General features: G+C 36.7%; 5 protein-coding genes, 1 long non-coding RNA gene and 2 pseudogenes across 10 annotated transcripts; 6 read left to right on the top strand and 2 right to left on the bottom strand.

Moving 5' to 3' along the window:
- Window positions 1–344: 344 nt before the first annotated feature.
- On the top strand, window positions 345–1,454 carry LOC147943181 (VQ motif-containing protein 18 pseudogene; annotated as a pseudogene). The gene has a single exon (XR_015558509.1). The product of XR_015558509.1 is annotated as a VQ motif-containing protein 18 pseudogene (transcript).
- Window positions 1,455–2,322: 868 nt separating this feature from the next.
- LOC104784901 (citrate synthase 4, mitochondrial) lies at window positions 2,323–6,903 on the top strand. Its single transcript, XM_010510003.3, has 20 exons — window positions 2,323–2,581; window positions 2,832–2,900; window positions 3,005–3,067; window positions 3,284–3,325; window positions 3,484–3,549; window positions 3,634–3,699; window positions 3,819–3,932; window positions 4,024–4,087; window positions 4,258–4,340; window positions 4,466–4,515; window positions 4,596–4,673; window positions 4,818–4,946; window positions 5,065–5,107; window positions 5,210–5,296; window positions 5,466–5,567; window positions 5,845–5,952; window positions 6,032–6,082; window positions 6,261–6,334; window positions 6,420–6,471; window positions 6,568–6,903. Exons 2-20 carry the CDS (start codon window positions 2,850–2,852, stop codon window positions 6,664–6,666), a joined length of 1,422 nt encoding a protein of 473 aa, XP_010508305.1. The 5' UTR covers window positions 2,323–2,581; window positions 2,832–2,849; the 3' UTR covers window positions 6,667–6,903.
- Window positions 6,904–6,961: 58 nt separating this feature from the next.
- On the top strand, window positions 6,962–7,418 carry LOC147943180 (uncharacterized). 2 transcript variants are annotated; one of them, XR_015598213.1, is made up of 2 exons: window positions 6,962–7,081; window positions 7,215–7,418. It is a non-coding gene; the product is annotated as an uncharacterized LOC147943180 (long non-coding RNA). The 2 variants fall into 2 exon arrangements; XR_015598212.1 differs by having other exon boundaries at window positions 6,971–7,110.
- Window positions 7,360–8,421, bottom strand: LOC147943179 (uncharacterized). Its single transcript, XM_087512963.1, has 3 exons — window positions 8,104–8,421; window positions 7,827–7,934; window positions 7,360–7,743 (listed from the first exon to the last, which is right to left on the bottom strand). Exons 1-3 carry the CDS (start codon window positions 8,164–8,166, stop codon window positions 7,504–7,506), a joined length of 411 nt encoding a protein of 136 aa, XP_087369089.1. The 5' UTR covers window positions 8,167–8,421; the 3' UTR covers window positions 7,360–7,503.
- LOC104784899 (protein VACUOLELESS GAMETOPHYTES pseudogene) lies at window positions 8,415–9,594 on the bottom strand (annotated as a pseudogene). The gene has a single exon (XR_015598211.1). The product of XR_015598211.1 is annotated as a protein VACUOLELESS GAMETOPHYTES pseudogene (transcript).
- An 864-nt stretch (window positions 9,595–10,458) lies between these two features.
- LOC104784898 (kinesin-like protein KIN-7O) lies at window positions 10,459–13,577 on the top strand. The gene is made up of 16 exons (XM_087449945.1): window positions 10,459–10,579; window positions 10,665–10,754; window positions 10,834–10,952; window positions 11,037–11,150; window positions 11,256–11,337; window positions 11,445–11,512; window positions 11,600–11,674; window positions 11,762–11,907; window positions 12,010–12,112; window positions 12,240–12,320; window positions 12,406–12,474; window positions 12,637–12,702; window positions 12,777–12,956; window positions 13,065–13,184; window positions 13,223–13,327; window positions 13,458–13,577. Exons 1-16 carry the CDS (start codon window positions 10,459–10,461, stop codon window positions 13,575–13,577), a joined length of 1,659 nt encoding a protein of 552 aa, XP_087306071.1.
- Window positions 13,578–14,493: 916 nt separating this feature from the next.
- On the top strand, window positions 14,494–16,571 carry LOC147943178 (uncharacterized). 2 transcript variants are annotated; one of them, XM_087451795.1, is made up of 3 exons: window positions 14,594–14,757; window positions 14,903–15,953; window positions 16,047–16,571. In XM_087451795.1, the coding sequence occupies exons 2-3, from the start codon at window positions 15,106–15,108 to the stop codon at window positions 16,351–16,353; spliced, it is 1,155 nt and encodes a 384-aa protein (XP_087307921.1). In that variant the 5' UTR covers window positions 14,594–14,757; window positions 14,903–15,105; the 3' UTR covers window positions 16,354–16,571. The 2 variants fall into 2 exon arrangements, with proteins under 2 accessions (XP_087307920.1, XP_087307921.1); XM_087451794.1 differs by having other exon boundaries at window positions 14,494–14,757; window positions 14,903–16,571.
- Window positions 16,572–16,755: 184 nt separating this feature from the next.
- LOC147943177 (protein N-terminal asparagine amidohydrolase-like) lies at window positions 16,756–19,159 on the top strand. The gene is made up of 9 exons (XM_087451796.1): window positions 16,756–16,911; window positions 17,154–17,336; window positions 17,440–17,504; window positions 17,594–17,690; window positions 17,805–17,843; window positions 17,941–18,120; window positions 18,270–18,448; window positions 18,580–18,699; window positions 18,814–19,159. Exons 1-9 carry the CDS (start codon window positions 16,843–16,845, stop codon window positions 18,917–18,919), a joined length of 1,038 nt encoding a protein of 345 aa, XP_087307922.1. The 5' UTR covers window positions 16,756–16,842; the 3' UTR covers window positions 18,920–19,159.
- Window positions 19,160–19,557: the final 398 nt, after the last annotated feature.

The following is a 19,557-nucleotide window of genomic DNA, read 5'->3' as shown; positions in this document are numbered from 1 at the left end:
TTTGTAATATTATAGTTTAGATTTATGGTCAGCTGATTAATCACAAATCATAAGCACATATTATTTTATTTCGACTGTAAAATATAGAACTAAGATGTTCTCATGTAAAATAATACTGTATGATATACACACATAAAAACTTTATTTAAATCAAGTTGTTGTTGTGTGTCATGGAGGCAGGTCCATCCATAGCTGTTTCGTCCTACATCTTCTTTGTCATTTTCATATTCAAGTTTGTTTTTAATTTAATGTTATTGACTAACCAACAATCCGATATTTTACAATTTATATAACTATCTATATATATAATCACCCAACCGCCGCAGTATAATTATTCCACGGCATACGAAATATCCTTTTATTCAAACATCTCAAAGATCAAATCATTTCTCAAACGTTTCTAGCTAATTTCTGTTCTTTTGGGTTTCTATTGTGAATCGTGAGAGATTTAATATGGAGATCACTCAATATCAAAGTTTCAATGAAGGTTCGAGTTCTAGGGTTTCCATGAATAGAAACTCACAAGTAATATCCAAGATCAAGCCCAAGATTCGCATAATCCATATATTCGCACCGGAGGTCATCAAGACTGACGTCAAGAACTTCCGTTCACTCGTCCAGAGCCTAACCGGGAAACAAGCGGCCGGAGAGGCCAAAACCGGGAAAAAGAGATCTAAACCGAGAATTCCAGCGTCCCATGAACCGGCTTGCGGAGATCATCAGCAGGTCAACCGGCTATCGGGTTTCTCCGGTTTATTAGCAAACGGAGGAAACCAACAGGTGAAAGAAGAGTGGGGGTCAGGTGATCAGAGCACTTCGAATACAAACACTTACTTTGACCTAGAAGGTTTGATTCAAGATGTCGGAGAAGATTACTTCTCTTCCTTCCCCATGAGATCTTCTTCTACTTCACAACTCGAAGGTTTCATGTACAACAACAACAACAGCAACAACTTCGATACAAAGGGTCATAACTCGTCCTAATTGATAACAGTTTAATTCCTAGGGTTTTCAGGCTGATTCTGCAAAATCGTGTTTTGGTGAGATCTTTATCGTAACGACGACGAATAAGATCATATTTTGTGGGGGAAAAGGCCTAGAAGGTTGTATATAGATATCTTAAATTTTTGAATTCGATGGATACGACGAGAAACTTAACCTTTGGTGGACTGAATTTGCCGAGTTGAGGTGAAGAGTTTAACTTACGTGCAGCCCTTCTAGGAGAAGTGACTGTATCTAAATCTAATTAAGAGATATATCGTACGTCGTCGGTTAAAAAAACCCTAGTTGTTTATGTAACTTCATTGATGTACTATTAATTATCGGATGTGTGTATTAATTCTCTGGTGTGCATTTTTATATATATGTGGTCTGTACTTTTTTGGGGAAAAAGTTTGTATGCTAATTAATTAGAACAAAGATTGACTAGTTTTCGATTGTTATAGAGATATATATATATTACATATGTCAACGGTTAAAGTATACAGCTACAACTAAATTAAAATGTAAAGAAACAAGAATATTCATGTGTTCTTTGTGACAATATTAATGTCGCTCCTGGTTAAAGAAATAATTTAAACTCTGATATTTATTTACGATGTTGAAAATGATATATTACATCTAAATCAACTTTTTTTTTTTTTTTTTTGTATATATATGTGATTTGTTTTAACTTTTAAGTCAACTCTTAGCGACAAAGATCTAATATCAAAATATGAAAATACCTGAGCTGATTATCTTTATCTTTGTTTTTAGTGACCATATGGAACGCAGCTCTAACCGAAGCTAAATCGTAGTGTGCACACAACACAAGTGCTAAAATGTTTAATTAGTTGATTCACGGCAAACAAAAAAAAAAAAAAAAAAAACTGGCCCCTAGCGTATAATTCCGGTTTACTGCTAGGAAGGATCCAGTGTTTCGGTTTAGTTTGGTTTGCCTTCTCAAAGTTCTCGAACGTCAACACTTTTTAATTCTTGTTTTGTAATGTTATAAATTTATAATTATTGATTAGTCTACCTTTTCAGTCATTACATTTTTTTCCTCTTTTAACTAGTCTAAACAGGTTTTGATTGCATAATATGAGATGAAAACATTGTAAAGGACAATTTCAAACTTGACTTTCTAGGTTTTTGGAAACGTTCCGGCTGCTTGAAAAGCTCATAACAAAAATAGTAATTATGAACAATATAATAGCAAAGGAAATCGATCTTAACCGAAATGAACCACACCGGTTCACTGAAATTGTATATGAGATCGTAAAGGACCCGTCGCATGATCGCATCTAATTCCAATATTATTCGATTTTGTTTTACCCAAAAGGCGAAAAGTGCACGGAACTGACCTTAATTATTCCGTATCCCGGTTTATTAGTTTGGTTTGCCTTCTCAAAGTTCTGGAAGGTCAAAATTGGAATTTTTAGTTGTTAACTTAAAACCTCCACCAGCTAGCTTCTATTTTACAAATGTCATTTGCTCACCTTTCGCCGTTTTAATTTGTACATCACACGCAGACGCAGCAGACACACAGTTTAGTTATTTTTTAATTTTTCTCGATCTCCATCAAGCTCCTCCCGATTCTCTGGTAAGTTTCGTCGCTTCTTCCTAGCAGTTTCTCATTTCCTTTTGGTCTTCTTCCATAATTTTCGGAGAATCTACTCCACGGTTTTTTTCTTCTTCTGGAATCTGAAATCTCCGGTGAATTAACGCTGATCGAATCTTTTGAGTTTTGATTTTTTTTTTTGATTGTTTCTGATTTTGGTGAGTGTTGAGCGCTTGAGTTTGCCACGGATCGGCTTTGTTTTGAGAATTTTGGTGAATACTGTCTGTCACAGGTTTTGAGTTTTTGGAGAATGGTGTTTTTCCGCAGCGTATCGGCCTTATCTAGGCTGAGGTCTCGTGTCGTGAGTATCTGAAATCTTGCTTTGTAGCTTTTGTGTGTGTTCCCGTTTTGATCTCTTGTGTTGTTAATGCTAATCGATTTGGTGATCGGATCTATGTTAACTAGGGGCAACAATCTTCGCTTAGCAATTCAGTTAGATGGCTTCAGATGCAGAGCTCTACCGACCTGGTAATTTTCTCCTTTCTTTTGTATGTTTTTCGTGTGTGATCATATAGCTTTTATTTGCGTCTCAAGCTCATCTTAAATGCTTGACCAACCTTCATATGTATGTTTGATTTATTCATAGTAATGTTTGAGAGAATGGTCTTTACTTTTCTGTTTTAATATTGTACCTGTTGCTTGTGGGGTCTTTTGTTCATTTTGTGTAAATGGTGGCAAATGCAGGACCTGAAGTCGCAGCTACAGGATTTAATTCCGGAACAGCAGGTTAGTGTAGATTAGACCCCCCTTTATATTAAATGAAAAGATGAACTTGTCTAATATAGTTCGGATGGTTGAGATTGTTCTTAAATGCTACTTGCAGTGAGTCTCTTTTTGGCTTTTCTATTTCCCTCTTTCCTCATACGTATTTTTCCGAATTTCAGGACCGTCTGAAGAAACTGAAGTCAGAGCATGGGAAAGTCCAACTGGGAAACATCACTGTTGATATGGTAGAAACAATGATGGTTTTACGTTTTTGGTTTGTTTTATATGATTTTCACGTTGCTCATTATATAATACCCTTTGTAATAAAGGTTATTGGTGGGATGAGAGGGATGACTGGATTGCTTTGGGAAACCTCATTGCTTGATGCTGATGAGGTACTGATAACTCTTTGTTTACAGTTATAATTACCGTTGAGTTATATCCTAGATATCAAGTTCTCATCCTTTCCGTTCTAAGTCAGTCTGTTGATGCAATTATCTTATCATTATTTCAGGGTATACGCTTTAGGGGCTTGTCAATTCCTGAGTGCCAAAAAGTATTACCTGCTGCCCCTTCTGGAGCTGAACCATTGCCAGAGGGTCTTCTATGGCTTCTTTTAACTGGAAAGGTGTGACTACTGTACATTTCTATAAGTTGGTCATGGGTACTTCCCTCAATATATCATTTTGTGATATTCTTTTTTACCCCATTTCTTAAAGGTACCTAGCAAAGAGCAAGTTGAAGCACTGTCGAAAGACTTGGCAAGCCGTGCTGCTGTGCCAGGTTTGCCTATTTACCTTCTGGCTCTGGCTGGTTGCAAAAAATCAGTCTGTTGATTCGCTCATCCAAACTTGTTCGACATAAATGTTTTGAAGAAATTGCTTGATAACAACTAAATGTTTTTTTGTTGTCTTACTCTTCACTCAATTATTAAATTGTATTCAATTATGCAGATTATGTGTACAATGCCATCGATGCCCTGCCTTCCACAGCCCATCCAATGACTCAATTTGCTAGCGGTGTTATGGCTCTTCAGGTGTGGTTCTCTTTTCTCATATAGCTGTTCGTTTGTTCTTGTTATGAGATGGTTTAACGCCTCTTTTTTTTGCCATAAGTAAACAATGTTCAGCAGAATGCTAATTTTCTGTACCTGATATCCAGGTGCAAAGTGAGTTCCAAAAGGCCTATGAGAGTGGAATTCACAAGTCAAAGTATGCTTTTGTAGTTTCTGCTCTAGATATTGATATCGTTTTATAGTAGCTGGCATCATAACAAAGATCTTTCTGTCTAGGTTCTGGGAGCCAACATATGAGGATTGCCTCAACCTGATTGCTCGTGTTCCGGTTGTAGCTGCATATGTTTATAGGAGGTTAGTGAAAAATATAAATTTTTGTAATTTTTTCATTTTTCGTGTAGCTTCTGAATTTTCTTGACTGATAGTGTACCCTTTATTGGAAATATTGTCATCCCTTGTTAATTGTTTGTATTTTACATTTCCACTCAATCATTGCAGGATGTACAAGAATGGTGATTCCATCCCCTCTGATAAATCTTTGGATTATGGTGCAAATTTTTCCCATATGTTGGGATTTGATGATGAAAAGATGAAAGAGCTCATGAGGCTCTACATCACTATCCACAGGTTTGTATTAATTTCTCCTAAAACAAGCTTAAATGTTTTGTGTTATTGTGGTCTTTAAGACTTATAAATATGCCGTAGCATGATATTTTGTTTTTCTATTGTTTTATTTTTGCTATAGTGATCATGAAGGAGGAAATGTTAGTGCGCACACTGGTCACCTGGTATACATTTCTTGCAGCCTCTCCAAGTTTCCTGTGAAGGATTCACCTTCTTAATATTTCTGATGATTCATCTTTTGCTGATAATAATACTTGTGCCTTTAGGTCGGTAGTGCACTTTCAGATCCATATCTGTCGTTTGCAGCTGCATTAAATGGTTTAGCTGGGCCACTCCATGGTTTGGCTAATCAGGTATTCTCTCTTGTCTATATCTTGGATACAGGTTAATTCTTCAATTTACGTGAGAGCTTCATGAGTTTTCTCTGTTGTATAATATCTAGGTAGCGTGTGATGGTTTTATGGTACATCAATAAGTTGGTGGGAATAGATTCTTAGTCTCTTATTCGTCTTGTTGCAACAGGAAGTTTTGCTTTGGATCAAATCAGTTGTCGAGGAATGTGGAGAAAACATATCGAAAGAGCAGTTGAAAGAATATGTTTGGAAGACATTAAACAGTGGCAAGGTAAAAGCACGAAATTCCTCTATATATTGGCGGTCTTTGCTTTATTGGCGGTCTTGAAGCCAACCAACAAGACTGATGAAAGTTTCATCCAGATAGATCATGCGAAATGAATTAAAACCTAAAAGTTTTGGTCTATCAGTCTCATAGCTTCTAGTAACTAATACCGCCATAAGAGATTTCAATAACTAATTTATTTTCCCTTCTCCTAGTTAACGTTGTAATGTTACGAGGACAGTGTACTAAATATCTCTGTTGACCCGTCATGATTTGTCTGCAGGTTGTTCCAGGATATGGACACGGTGTTCTGCGCAAAACTGATCCAAGATACGTATGCCAAAGAGAGTTTGCCTTGAAGCATTTACCTGATGACCCTCTTTTCCAGCTGGTACTTTCTTTTCCCCCTCGTTACTGTTGTGCTCTCAAAATTGTATCAATGTAGCTTACAAATCCTTCCTACTCTGTAGGTGTCAAAGCTTTATGAAGTTGTGCCTCCTGTTCTCACCGAGCTTGGAAAGGTAGTATCTCTATCTTTTCGCGTGTTAAATAGAGGTGTCGTTTCATGTAATAGAAAGTATGACACGCCTGAGATAATAGGATCTTTTTAATGTACAAGGCTTGTGAACTTCCTTGCCGATCATTTTCGAATTTGAATATATATTTACTTGCAAATCCTATGATGGCTTGTTGTTATAGGTGAAGAACCCGTGGCCAAATGTTGATGCTCACAGTGGGGTCTTGCTGAACCACTATGGTCTAACCGAAGCAAGGTAAGCAAGCAGTAGATATCTCATTTGAAGTATCATTGCGCCATAGGATAGTGCTTAAAATTATATAATGTTGTGCGTTTTATAGGTACTACACCGTGCTCTTTGGTGTCTCAAGGAGTCTTGGCATCTGCTCACAGGTATATCTATATTTACACAGTGCGCCTTTGTTGCTACACACCATCTGAAACATAGCTCAACATAACTCATATGCCTAATTGTGTTTTGGTTCACAGCTTATATGGGACAGAGCTCTTGGACTTGCACTAGAGAGGCCAAAGAGTGTTACCATGGACTGGCTTGAGGCCCACTGTAAGAAAGTTTCATCTGCTTAAGCCACCACCTGAGTCCTGAGTCTCGCACTCTCTCATGTTTACGCAAAAGCCGTTATGTTCCACACTGAAAAGTTTTTTTTGTTTACCTTCTATCAACAGAAGAACCCATTGTTGGTGTAGAAAATTGTTCGTTCGAGATTTTATTTATTTACTTTGGCTTTGAGTAACAATTGCTTGTTGCAAATTTGATGTTTCGGAAAAACTCGTGATAATAATAAAATAAAGAGTTGTATTCAATTTGGATAAACATCCAACATCAATATCAGTCATGATTAAAAAACAAGTCTCTAGGTGATGGATATATATTTACTTGCAAATCCTATGATGGCTTGTTGTTATAGGTGAAGAACCCGTGGCCAAATGTTGATGCTCACAGTGGGGTCTTGCTGAATCACTATGGTCTAACCGAAGCAAGGTAAGCAAGGCATCTGCTCTCAGTCTCAGGTATATATATATATATATTAACACAACACGCCTTTGTTGCTACACGCCATTTAAAACATTACTCACATTCTCACACTATTCTCAATTGTGTTTGGTTCACACAGCTTATATGGAACCGAGCTCTTGGGACTTGCATTAGAGAGGCCAAAGAGTGTTAACATGGACTGGCTTGAGTCTGGCTGTAAGAAAACTTCATCTGCTTAAGAAACAACCCCTTGGTTCAAATTTGCATTTGGGAAAACTCAGTGATAATGATAAATAAAACAGTTGTATTGAATTTGCATAATAAACATCCAACATCAACAATATCACTCATGAATATTAAAAAAAAACTTGGTCTTCGTTTGATATACATAAAAAAGAAACAAGACTGCAAAAGAGAAAACTGAGTTTTTACATTGGAGTAGTGTCCTTCTTATTAGGAAGCTGGTCATCATCATCAGCAGGAGCAGAAAGAGAGGCAGTGAAGTTAAGTCTCTCCTGAGTGCCAGCAGTAATAACAGGCAACCAAACATCAGCAGTGCCGCTAAGAAGCGTCTGAACTTGTGGATCAGAAGCAATAGCTGATGATATCATCTCATCAACATCGTCTAATTTGGCTGATAACTTATCCAACTCATTAGCTATATCCACCTGAAACATACACAACCAAACCTCAGATTTAACGTTACAGTGTGTTTCAGAAGATTGTGAATGAAGAGAGAGGAGAGAGAGACCTCATTGAGGTGTTGAGCAGATTTTGATGGGACTTTAGTGACTTCCAAACCAAGAGCTTCGATCTTAGAACGTAGCTCAACCTCTTCTGTGTTTGTCAATGATTCCACCTTCAAGAAATAAAAATCATCAATCGAGGCACCAAAATTAACATGATTTTAACAATTGATAGAAATTGAGATTAAATTGAAATTGAAATTCGAACGAACAGAAACTTGTCGGACAAAATCTGAGGAAGAAACGAATTTGACAGAGGATAAACGAAATCGAGATCGAAACCTGTTGAAGAAGACCGGAAAGAAGCTGAAAAAGCTGCTCGTCGGGTTTACCCTCATTCGCCATATCTGCTCTTAGATGTAATTACTGCTTCTGATGATGGGTTTTGTGTGATCGTGGGGTAATCTGATTGCGGCAGTTGGGTAACTTTGAAACAGACGAACGAAGGATCAAGGGAGCGGCGCGCGTGAATCTCACGGCAATAGTTGTGTTTTTTTTTTTTTTTTTAATTGTTTCTTTTGTATCTCTGACGTGGACTTTGACTTTTTCTATTCGGTAATAGTTGTGATGCTTTGTATATAGACTAGAGCAAATAAAGTCAAAAGGCTTTTTATTCAAAGGAAGATCATATAATAACAAACATGAAAGCTTGCAACAATTCAATGAAACAAAAAAAAAAACAAGAACGTCCAAATCCACAAGAAACAATTTGAACGAGTATTAAAGCATCAACAAATCCTGAAGAGATAGCTCGAGGGAAACGTATCTCATATGATTCAACAAGTTTATTTTTTTTTATAAGATAAACCTTGAGTTTTAATTAGATCAATTTGAGACAAGCCTTTCTCGCTTTCTTCGCTATCTTAGCTCTTTGCATCTCCATATGTAACTCTATCTGCATCCTTTCCATCTCCCTTTGAGCTTCCAACATTTCTGCTAACTCCGAAGCCGCTGACCCTCTTCCTGATCCTTTATTTCCACCATTGTTTGTGTTTCCTCTTGCGCTTCCTCTTTTTGGCTCTTCTTCTTCTTCTTCTTCTTCCTCCTCCTCTACCGCGCAAGAATGTAAATGCGCGCCATAGTCACACTCCTTGCAGTAATAAGACCAGAGGTTATCCGGTACAGTTTCTTGACAGACATCACAATTAAAGATCAAACCGTTCTGGTAAGGAGAACGGTAGAGCAATGTGAGTGGATGCGTGTGTCCTTCACGCTCCACGGATTCAGGCATCGACACACACCCGACATGAACATCGTACTGGCAGGTAGAGCAGTTGTAAGTGAATCCGGATCCATACTCACCGCATGCATCACAAGTATAAGTTGACTCGTACGGTGGGGCAAAAAGCAGGGTCAAAGGGTGATTCGGGTGAGCCTTGTGACGAGTCTCTCGTGGAAGCTCGAAACATGACTTGTGCAAGAAGTAATCGCATTCTGACTTTGTGCATTTGAAAGCTGCACCTACTAGGTCTAAGTCGCAGCCATAGCAGATGATCTCTTCTTCAACTTGGGCCTTGTGACCACGCAATGGATGGTTGTGGCTTGGATGCCTCACCGACGGTTTTCTTGCAGCCATTGTAGCTTATATCTTCTTCTTCTGTGTGTTGGAGTTTTTTTTGGATTGGTTTTGTGATAAAGAATGGGATTAGTGATGTGTTTTGGTTTGATTATGTACCAAGTTGTAGATTATATATTACCTATATATATTGGGACAAGAATGTCAGTACGCGCTTATATGATGATGATACGATATAAACAAGATTAGTTCTCATTTGGAATTCAAAGTCAAGTAAAGGAACTATTCCTTCTTGATCCCATCCATCACGCCGTATAGTTTTTATTGTATTAGTAAATAGCTAATTGTAATTAAATATTATGAACTTTAGAATTATCAAGCTGGAAAAAATGTATACAATAGAGAGTTGACATAGTGAAGGATGTGAGGTCAATTAACTACGCTGAGTCCTCTTGCTATGAAAGTAGTAGTCACTGATGTCAAACGTCCTGTATAATTATAATAGAGATGATGCTCAAATTATCATAATCATGTTTATGATAGAATAAGGAAACACATTCTTAAAATAAATGTAATTTTAGGCATCATAAAGACTCTCCATTTACTGTATATGACCGTTGTAAATGTAATTATTTATATTGATGGCTAATTTATTATTGTTGTAACGGTAAAGGTAATTTGTTTCTTACCGTTGTGATCGATTCTCATTTTTTTGTTGCAGCATAATTGCAAAAAAAAAAAAGGAAAATTACTAGGTATGATTCGAGTCGCCTGATGAGTGAAGATGAATTTGAGTTTAGTCGAGATCTCTTCCTCAACAAATTGCAGTCTAGGCCCAAGGAAAAAAGAAGAAGATATGGGCTTTAGAAAATAACGAATGGGCTTTACCAAATAACAGTTCATGCATCAGCAACGTCTCCTCCAGTTACTTAATTTCCAAAACCGGTACGTGTCACATCAGGTTTATTAACCAACCGGTTTTATCCGGTCAATTTTTTTATTTTTTTTATTGAGTGGGAAAATGAACGGATATTTATTAAATTTCGAATTTCGAACCTGAGTTTTACACAGTAGTTAGGTCTTTTTCTTTTTGGCCGGAGAAGGAAACCGGAATCGGAGAGATGGAGAGAATCCATGTTTCAGTCAGAGCAAGGCCAATTTCCAAAGAGGAAGCAAAGATGAGTCCTTGGAAGACCTCTTCCAACACAATCTTCATCCCGAATCATCCCGCATTCAAATTTGGTACTCTCTGTTTCTCACTTTCTCTTTTTCCCATTCTCCATCTTCATCTTCTTGTTTGAAATTTCTCATTTTCTCTCAATAACAGATAGGATCTTTAGAGAAGATTGCAAAACTATCGATGTGTATGAAGCTAGAACCAAAGAGATTGTGTCTGCTTCTGTTCGTGGTTTCAACGGTATGATAGCTGTTCATTTTTTGTTTTTCTTTCTTTTGCTGTAAAATTGTTAGATGATTCGGTGCTGGTTGTGTTGAAGGAACTGTTCTTGCTTACGGACAAACAAATAGTGGTAAGACACATACAATGAGAGGCTCACCTATTGAACCTGGAATCATCTCTCTTGCTGTTCATGATTTGTTTGATATTATATCTCAGGTTCCTATTTCAAACACTCTTCTTACTAATTTTATGTTCTGTAAATGTGGACTTACTTCAAAAAAATTTGGTGTTTTTTTTCAGGATGCCAGCAGGGACTTTTTGCTGCGTATGTCATACTTGGAGATATATAATGAAAACATTAATGATTTGTTGGATCCTTGCAACCGGAAGCTTCAGATTCATGAGAATCTTGAGGTATTTTTTTACTTATTATAGGTCTTGTTAGAAAATTAGTATCTTCTTCAACAAATTTGCTAGCAGTTCTGATTGGTTTTTGTTGTGATCTTAATGTCTTTTTAGAAAGGAGTGTTTGTAGCTGGATTACGAGAAGTTTTTGTTGATTCCCCTCAACAAGTTCTTGATTTGATGGAACTTGGAGAATGTAAATTTCTCTTTTCTTTCTCACTGTTCTGTCTCAATCTTGGTTTTTACTAGGATTATATTTACTGAATGGAGCTTCATTTGTGTCTTTTGGAATAATTTTTTCAGCTCATAGACATATTGAGGGGACTAATATGAATCTCTACAGTAGTAGATCTCATACTATCTTTCGGATGGTAAAGATAAATAATATATACTCAAACCTTAGTGTTTTGTTCAATTTAAGTTTGAGCTTTAAACTTACCAGATTTTTCATCTAACAGATTATAGAGAGTAGACAGAGGATGCAAGATGAAGGTGTTGGAAACGTTTGTGATCCAGTCCGTGTTTCTGTTCTGGTAAGATCTCCTGGAACTAGTTTTTTGTATTAGCCTTTTCTGTAACATGTTAACCCTATTATTATATATTTGTTTTCTTACTTGCAGAATGTGGTGGATCTAGCTGGTTCAGAACGGGCTGCAAAAACTGGTGCAGAGAGTGTTAGGCTGAAAGAAGGCACACATATAAACAAAAGCTTGATGACACTCGGGACCGTTATTAAAAAGTTGAGTGAAGGAGTTGACCGTCAAGGGTAAGGTTTCTTTTTTGGGTCCAATATTGTTAGGGAACAGAGAGGATCATTAATTGTATATATAATCTTATTGGTAATTTTCAATTTCTATGATTGGATCAGTGGACATATACCTTATAGAGACAGCAAGCTTACTAGGATCTTGCAGCCAGCTTTAGGTGGAAATGCAAATACAGCAATCATATGCAATATAACACTTGCGCTGGTAATTTATTAATCATCAATTGTATGACATTAAGATAAGCTAGGCAGATAAAACCAAGAGCAGAGTTCATATTCTTGTATGTTTGGTTTGGTAAAACTAACACTGTTAATTTTTGTTTTGATGTTAGGTTCATGTAAATGAAACCAAGAGCAGTCTTCAATTCGCTAGCCGAGCACTGCGTGTCACTAACTGTGCACATGTTAATGAGGTAATATTTCGACTATTCTCTCTTATGTTTGTAACATATTTTCTGATTAAGTCTGTAATCCATCTATTCTTGTTTTCCAATACAGATATTGACTGATACTGCATTATTAAAGCGCCAAAGTAAGGAGATAGAGCAGCTCAGATCCAAACTTAAGGTACCTTTTCTAAACTGAACGCTTATATAACATTGCAACTAAAGATAGTATTATTGGAACCCTTGAAGATTCTGCATTTCCAAATCCATGTTCTTTAGTGTTCCTCTTTTGTATCTTGTGTTTTCTTGATGTAAAGCTGGCATCTTATTTATGCTTTCACAGATTGAAAACGAGTTAAACAGAGTTCAAAGGGAGTATGAGGATCTTCTCGTGAAATACGAAACCGAGGTAATAGTTTCTCCTTCTCAATATCAGTAATTCATTCATTTTTTGATGTCTAATTTGTCCTCACCTTTCAATAGAGAACCATCAGCGAGATACAAATTGAGTTTCTTAAGGCAAAGTTGGGTGAAGATGGTTTGTCTGGTGAAGCAAAAAGCAACCAGTTAGTATGTGGAGTCCTTGGAAATATGCACTGCGATGAGAACGTTGTAATCAGGGATCCAGAAGCTATTCTTGTTGTTAAGCAACTCATAGATAAGGTGCAATTCTTTCTTTCCTTACTTACAACTGGAACCACTATTTAAGTAGCTTTACTTTCTTCCATTTTGACTTGTTTTGCTTAAACTTTGATATGTTCCGTCCAAAAGATAGACAAGCTGGAAATGGAGAAGTCTTCATTGAAGCAAAAAGTTGTTGATACTGAGACTGAAAAGGTTCACCACTTTTGTTCTGCTCTCGCCTTGTACTTGATGGTAAAAAATTTGTGGGTATATGTAGCTAATGTCTCTTGATATTTTCTATTCAGCTTCTTTGGCAAGAGCAGTGTGCTGATTTGCAGAGACAAATAGAAGAATTTAATCAGGAAGCCCAAAAAGAGCAGGCATGTGGTTTCACACCATGTACAGATTCAGTTAGTACTCCTCTACTCTAGTTTTAATTTTTTTTTTAATTTTACTCTACTCTAGTTTTAACAACACCTTATAACTAATATGTGTCTTCAGATGGAAATGGTCTAACGTTAAAGTGTATGATGTATACAGATCGAAGTCAGGGGCTGTAGTGGAGCACTAACAGAAACAACAGAGGCTTCAGTTTCAGCAAAAATCGATGTTGATAAAATTATCGATGTTGATGAAATCATCTATCTTGATGACGACTAATGATGGAATTCCAGGTAAAAAATCATTTAGTGACTAACTTGATCTGATACCTTCGTATATATATCTCTAATATCTAATGATATCCGGTTAATATAACATAATGTCTATATTTTTTGGGAGAGGGGTAAGTTTGTATGTATGTGTCTCATATATGTTAAGCTTAAACTGATGAAGTAATCAAAAGTTTCAGTAGGAAAGACATGCATTGTCATAATATGATCAAATCGTAGTTTCTTTAAATAGCTTATCTTTCTTTTAATGTTTCAAGATCACCACCCTCATTCACATACAGTATGTGAATGGTTTATCAATCAGCTTATCTTTCTTTTATTCGCATATGAAAATAACTTTTACAAATTACAACAAACCCACACGTAAAAACCGAACCACAAGATTGGTCAAGAGCATCATATCAACATGGTTTTTTTAATCATAAACCCATTTATATCTCGGTTCCTCCCCAAACTGGATCACGGAAATTTTTATCATCTATTTTTCATATCTTTTGACTCGTCAAATTAATAACATCAAATACTATGCTACTAAATTAGTGATGTTACTAAGTTGATCCGGCAGAAGATATGTAAGAAAATTGATGATACCACAAAATTAATAATGTCAGAGATGTAAAAGAAAATTGATATTGGTACTACTAAACTAAACTAGTAATAATACAGGGGTCTTTTTTGTTTTTTAATATGTATATATGGTCAATTATTATATTTAGTTAAAAATAAGCAGTAATATTATAATGTTCTGCAAGGCTCATGCTATGGAAAATACATTTTTAAATGACCATTTAACAAAGATATATAAATTAATTAAATAAAAGGGAACGTTGTAAACCTTAACCTAATAACATAAATCAAACAGACAACATTACTTACTACAATTAAGTATTATAACTAACGCAACCACACAAACCTTAAACAGTCGGAAGACAAACCATATGTCGTAAAGAGAGATTAAAAAAGTTTTTTTTGTTTGGTTTAAATTGTCCTAAAAGACCTACTTCCCCTTCTTCTTCTACCTCTCTTCCTTTTTATTTATCGGTCTCTCTCTCTCTCTCTCTCTCTCTCTCTCTCTCGCCACCGATCATCACGAGAGCCACCACCGCCCTCGAAATCTACGTCATCCGCCGCTTCTTTTGATCTCTCTCTCTCTCTATCTATCTCTAAAGGTCTCTTCTTTCTCTTCAGAACTCATATGTGTCTCTGTTTTCTTCGATTGTGCGGTCAATTCTCTGTTTTCTTAATTTTCTTTGATAGGGGAAAAAATTAGTTCAAAGTTGATTCCTTTTGATTGTGTTGTTTGGTTTTATGTAGATGCATGCGTTGCTTGATTGCGGAATTTTACGAAGTTCCAATTCAATCGATTGAAAAAAAAAAAGCTGATTTGGGAGAATCGGGTGGGATCTATCAGCTATGGATCGGAAACGTTGAGATTGGTTTTAACCCATTTGCAAAGAGACGTTGCTGGGTTTTGATTGATCTGTGTAAATCTTGGTGCTTTTTTTTTGAGCTATATCATGAGCAGTAGTGTTCAAGGAGAGACAATGGATCTTGATTTGAATCAAGAACCATCTTCTGATTCCGAGTCTCCAGCTAGTTTGATGACGGAGCTTTCTCCTTGGTTAAATGAGATTGAATCTGCTCAAGAACGGATTGAAGAACGCATAAGAGAGCTCGAAGCTATAGTTTCAAGAATCAGGGGACGAGAAACACCAACAACTACAGCAACAACAACACCGGCTTTGGTCTCGCCTAACGAACATAGAGATTCAACTGCTGGAGTTATACATGAGCGTTCTAGAGAGAGACTTGTGGAGAACGGCGAAAACAAGACTTATTTGATAGCAAAGGCATTGAACATGGAGAAGACAAGTTCTGTTCCTGGTGGGTTCTTTGACTGCAACATATGTTTAGAGAAAGCTGAATCTCCTATTTTGACTTGTTGTGGTCATTTGTTCTGTTGGGGTTGTTTCTATCAGCTGCCTTTGATTTACTTAAACATAAAGGAATGTCCGGTTTGCGATGGAGAAGTTACAGACGCTGAGGTGATTCCTATATACGGTAATGGAGATGATTGTGTTAGTACTAAACCCAAGTTTGAAGACTGTGGTATTAGTCTACCTCCAAGGCCTAATGCTAAAAGAGTTGAAAGTGTTCGTCAAAAGATCATAAACCGAGGGATTCCTTTCATCCATGGGCACGATCACGAAACTATCGAACATATTAGGAGAACTATTGACTCCATAGGACTACACGCGTTAGCTCAAGGCGAGGAGTTTGGTTTGACAAACATAATAAACAATGGAGGAGACAATAGTGGGCAACAACAACAACAACATCATCATCTGGCTTTAGGACCTTTGAGGTTAATGACACCATTTGCTAGTTTCCCAGGTCTTGTAGTTGATACCTCGGACATAACCCCATTTGATGATGATGATGCTTTTGATGTTGATAGTTTTGTTGACACAACAACTAGTCTGAGAAGAAACCGTCGAAGACCTTCACCAGCGGTACGAGCCTCTGCATCATATCAGAGAAACCGAAGTAACAATGATTCTCAGACGATTTCGTTCAGGCTCGGTTCTACAGCTTCATCATCATCTAGAGGGTTCGCTGTTCCGAGCTCCTCCATTGCGACTAGAAGCCAAACTGTAAATCCTACTGAAGTGGTTACTTCGGGTACTTCTGCTTCATCTTCTAGGAGAAGAACAGAAGATGTAAACAATGGACCTCGGACCAGGTCTAGAAGGAGGCTGAGGTAAAACTGTAATAAAACCGTCGCCCAGAATCTTGTCTCCCTGTCTGATTTATTGCTGAATCTCCTTCATTACTAAAAACCACATTTGACACACCATGTCTGTCTGATGTATGTATGCACATTCTATGAGTACTTGTAATTTCTGCTAGCCTCTTAAACTTCTCTATATCATAGCTTCGTTTTTTTGGGAAAATAATTTATATAATAACTTAATTTCTTGAAGTGTTTGATATGAAGTTCAAGAATTCAAGATTTCCCAAGCTTATGTTTCTTGAAATTCATGGGGTAGAAACTTAAGGGTAAATGCGTAATTTACTATAAATCTCGTAACCGGGGATTAAACATCACGCTGTTTACTACAGAAACTAAAAACGGCAAGTAGTTATTGACTTTGATTTTTTTTTGTATATAATACACGACTTGTAAAAAAAAGTCATCGGCGATTGATTTAATCTTTTGTTATCGCCGTCGTTGAACTCTCTCGCCGGCGATAATGATCTATGTTGATGGAACACTAATTCAAGATGAGAGTTGTTCATCTTCCTTGTCTTCCTCATCGCAGGTAAATTTAGTTTTTTCTTCGTCGTCTCTCACTCACGAATCTCTCTATTTTAGGGGTTTAACTAGGATTTTGCTTATAAGTTTTAGTAATGTGGTTCTAGATCGTTAAACATGGAATTGGTTTTTCTCAATTTGATCTTTTTTTTGTTATCTAATGATAAGTTTGACTCCACAATTGAGTTTGAATTAGCAAAACTCTTAAACAAAATTGCTTACATACATAAAACATTATTTGGTGAACAGGGAAGTAGCTTGCTTCTTGATGTAATGAGTCATCCTGTGATAATCTCAGCCTCTGGTTCTTTTAAGAATCTTGAAGAAAGGAATGTTTCTTTCGGTGAAAGAGATTTAGAGAGCTCAACAAAAGACAGATATGTTTATGTATTCCAAAGCGAATTTGCTGTTGTGAATCCAGCGCTTGTTGATGTATGTTTTTGTTGCCTCACCAGTTCCATCTTTAAAGGGTAGTCACTAGTGTTCATAGTTCTCTAATGATTTTGTTTCTGGTTGTTTTATTGGTGAGAATCAGTTTGTTGGCACCGATGAAGCAACCACTTGTGTAGGGCTTGTTATCCGCAACAGAAAATCTGGAATGTAAGGACTGATCCTATATATGTTATTTAGAGGATAAGGCACAACCACTTTTTAAAAATTTAATTTTTATGGTTCATCTGAAATTGCAGGACGTCTATTGCACACATGGACTCTCCAAAAATTGTGGATTTGGGGTTAAGCCAGATGTTATCATTGGTTTTAGAGGATGAAGATGCTGATTTAGATGTACTTTATCTCTCTCCTTTAGATTTTATACCAAGTGTCTTTGAGCTTATGGTAATCATTCTGTATTTTACTTTTGAGTGCTTTTTTTAATAATGTCCACGCCTTTGTATGCAGGTACATATGGTTGGTGGTTATGAAGATGTCGACATAAAAGTGTGTACTAGAATTTTTTATATTTCTCAGTGTCAGTGTAGTTACTACTAAGCTCTATAAGTGTTATTAAGCTGAATGTACTGACTGTTATATGCAGAATGCTGATGGTGGTGACTATGCCAAACCAGAGGGTTACTCTTATCCTTTGTGTTGCAAATTAGTAGATACTTTCCAGAAGAGACGAGAAAACTTTCACATTCAAACCCTCTTTATTCTTGGGCACAATACCAAGTTGGATGCACAAGGGAATACGTGTCCCATTTTCAATGGATGTCTGGTTAGTCTACTTTTGTCTCCTGTTTATATTCTCCTTTTTTTGTTGTTAAAATACTGTCTTTCCAACTAGAACAAAAGAATTGCTTGATGTTTTTTTCATATGAATTGGTAATTAGCGTTAAGATGTTTCTTTGAAACCTTTTGTCTCAGGTGAATACCTCCACCGGTTCAATTTTCCCAGCCAGTTTCGACAGAACATCTAGATGTCCGGATGAGATTGTTCGTAGGATTCGAGTTTCATCGTCATGTGAAGATCCTAGCTGGAAGGGAAAGCTACTTGACACATATGACACAAAAACTGATAGATTCATTATACCACCATGCCCCTGGTAAAAACAAAACACTACTTGTACCGCTTTTCATATAATCTCATCGACCATTATATATAGGTCTTAAGTAAACACCTCTATCTACTACTCTCCATTTCAGTTTCATGAATTGCGTTTTCGTTTGTGTACAGGACAATGCGCCTGATTGAATATGTTTGGGAAGTTAATCAGCTTTCTGATGAAGAAATCCTCACTAATTGTTCTACCTCACCTTCTGCTGAAGGTCCAGACTTCGTAGACAACTCAAGAAGGTTCAAGGCATTTTCTATTGCATCATTATCTTATTATCTACAATAACACAAACGGAACATAGGAATCACGCGTCCGGATGATTCACATTCTCTTATGTTGTTGTGTGTTTTCAGGGTTTGGGAGTATTTACTAAAATATCCAGAGTGGAGCAAAACATTCCCAAGGAGACAACCACGTGTGTTTGAAAGGACTGCTGATGGACACTGGACAAAATGCTGACTTGTCTCACCCTAATCGTGACATTATCCACAAATCTGGCAATAAATAGCGGTTTGAGTGTATCTAACTATCTATCTATGATCTATCTACATTTACTTTAATGGAGTTATTTGCACCCGGAATGAATTGTATATCTGTAAATGGTTAAGATTAAGACTTAAGAACACATGTGATTCTTGGACGCACACGATGTTCTTTTTGACTTTTTCTTTTTTTGTAACAAGCATTGTAAGTTTGGTTTCTGATGGGACCGATCGGGTCCGCTAGGCCTAATTCTTTAGACATTCCAATTGCAAATTATTCAGATGCGACATATCACCTACGGATACGGTATAAACTAATCCGGCTAACTACAGTATAACTTATCCAATATTTGTATATCATATTAGTTAAGGTTTATCCCGGATTGAATAAATACTACGCTACTAAAGCTAAACACAAGCATGATTCGTAAACGTACTCCGACCTAACTTTCACCAACAAAGACGACTGAAAGCAATTCTATTTATAGTAAGTTAGTAACCAAATAGGGGCATTCACGTAAATGTCTACAGACCTTCTTTCTGAAGATGTTGAACGAAGCCTAACTGGGCCGGCCCCGCTTCTGTTCATGGGTTTAAAATTTACAATTTATAACT

Source organism: Camelina sativa, chromosome 5, assembly GCF_030686135.1.
Source record: "Camelina sativa cultivar CO46 ecotype springtype chromosome 5, ASM3068613v1".
In the NCBI taxonomy this organism is placed as follows: domain Eukaryota; kingdom Viridiplantae; phylum Streptophyta; class Magnoliopsida; order Brassicales; family Brassicaceae; genus Camelina; species Camelina sativa.
This window is presented reverse-complemented; position numbering and strand designations above follow the sequence as displayed.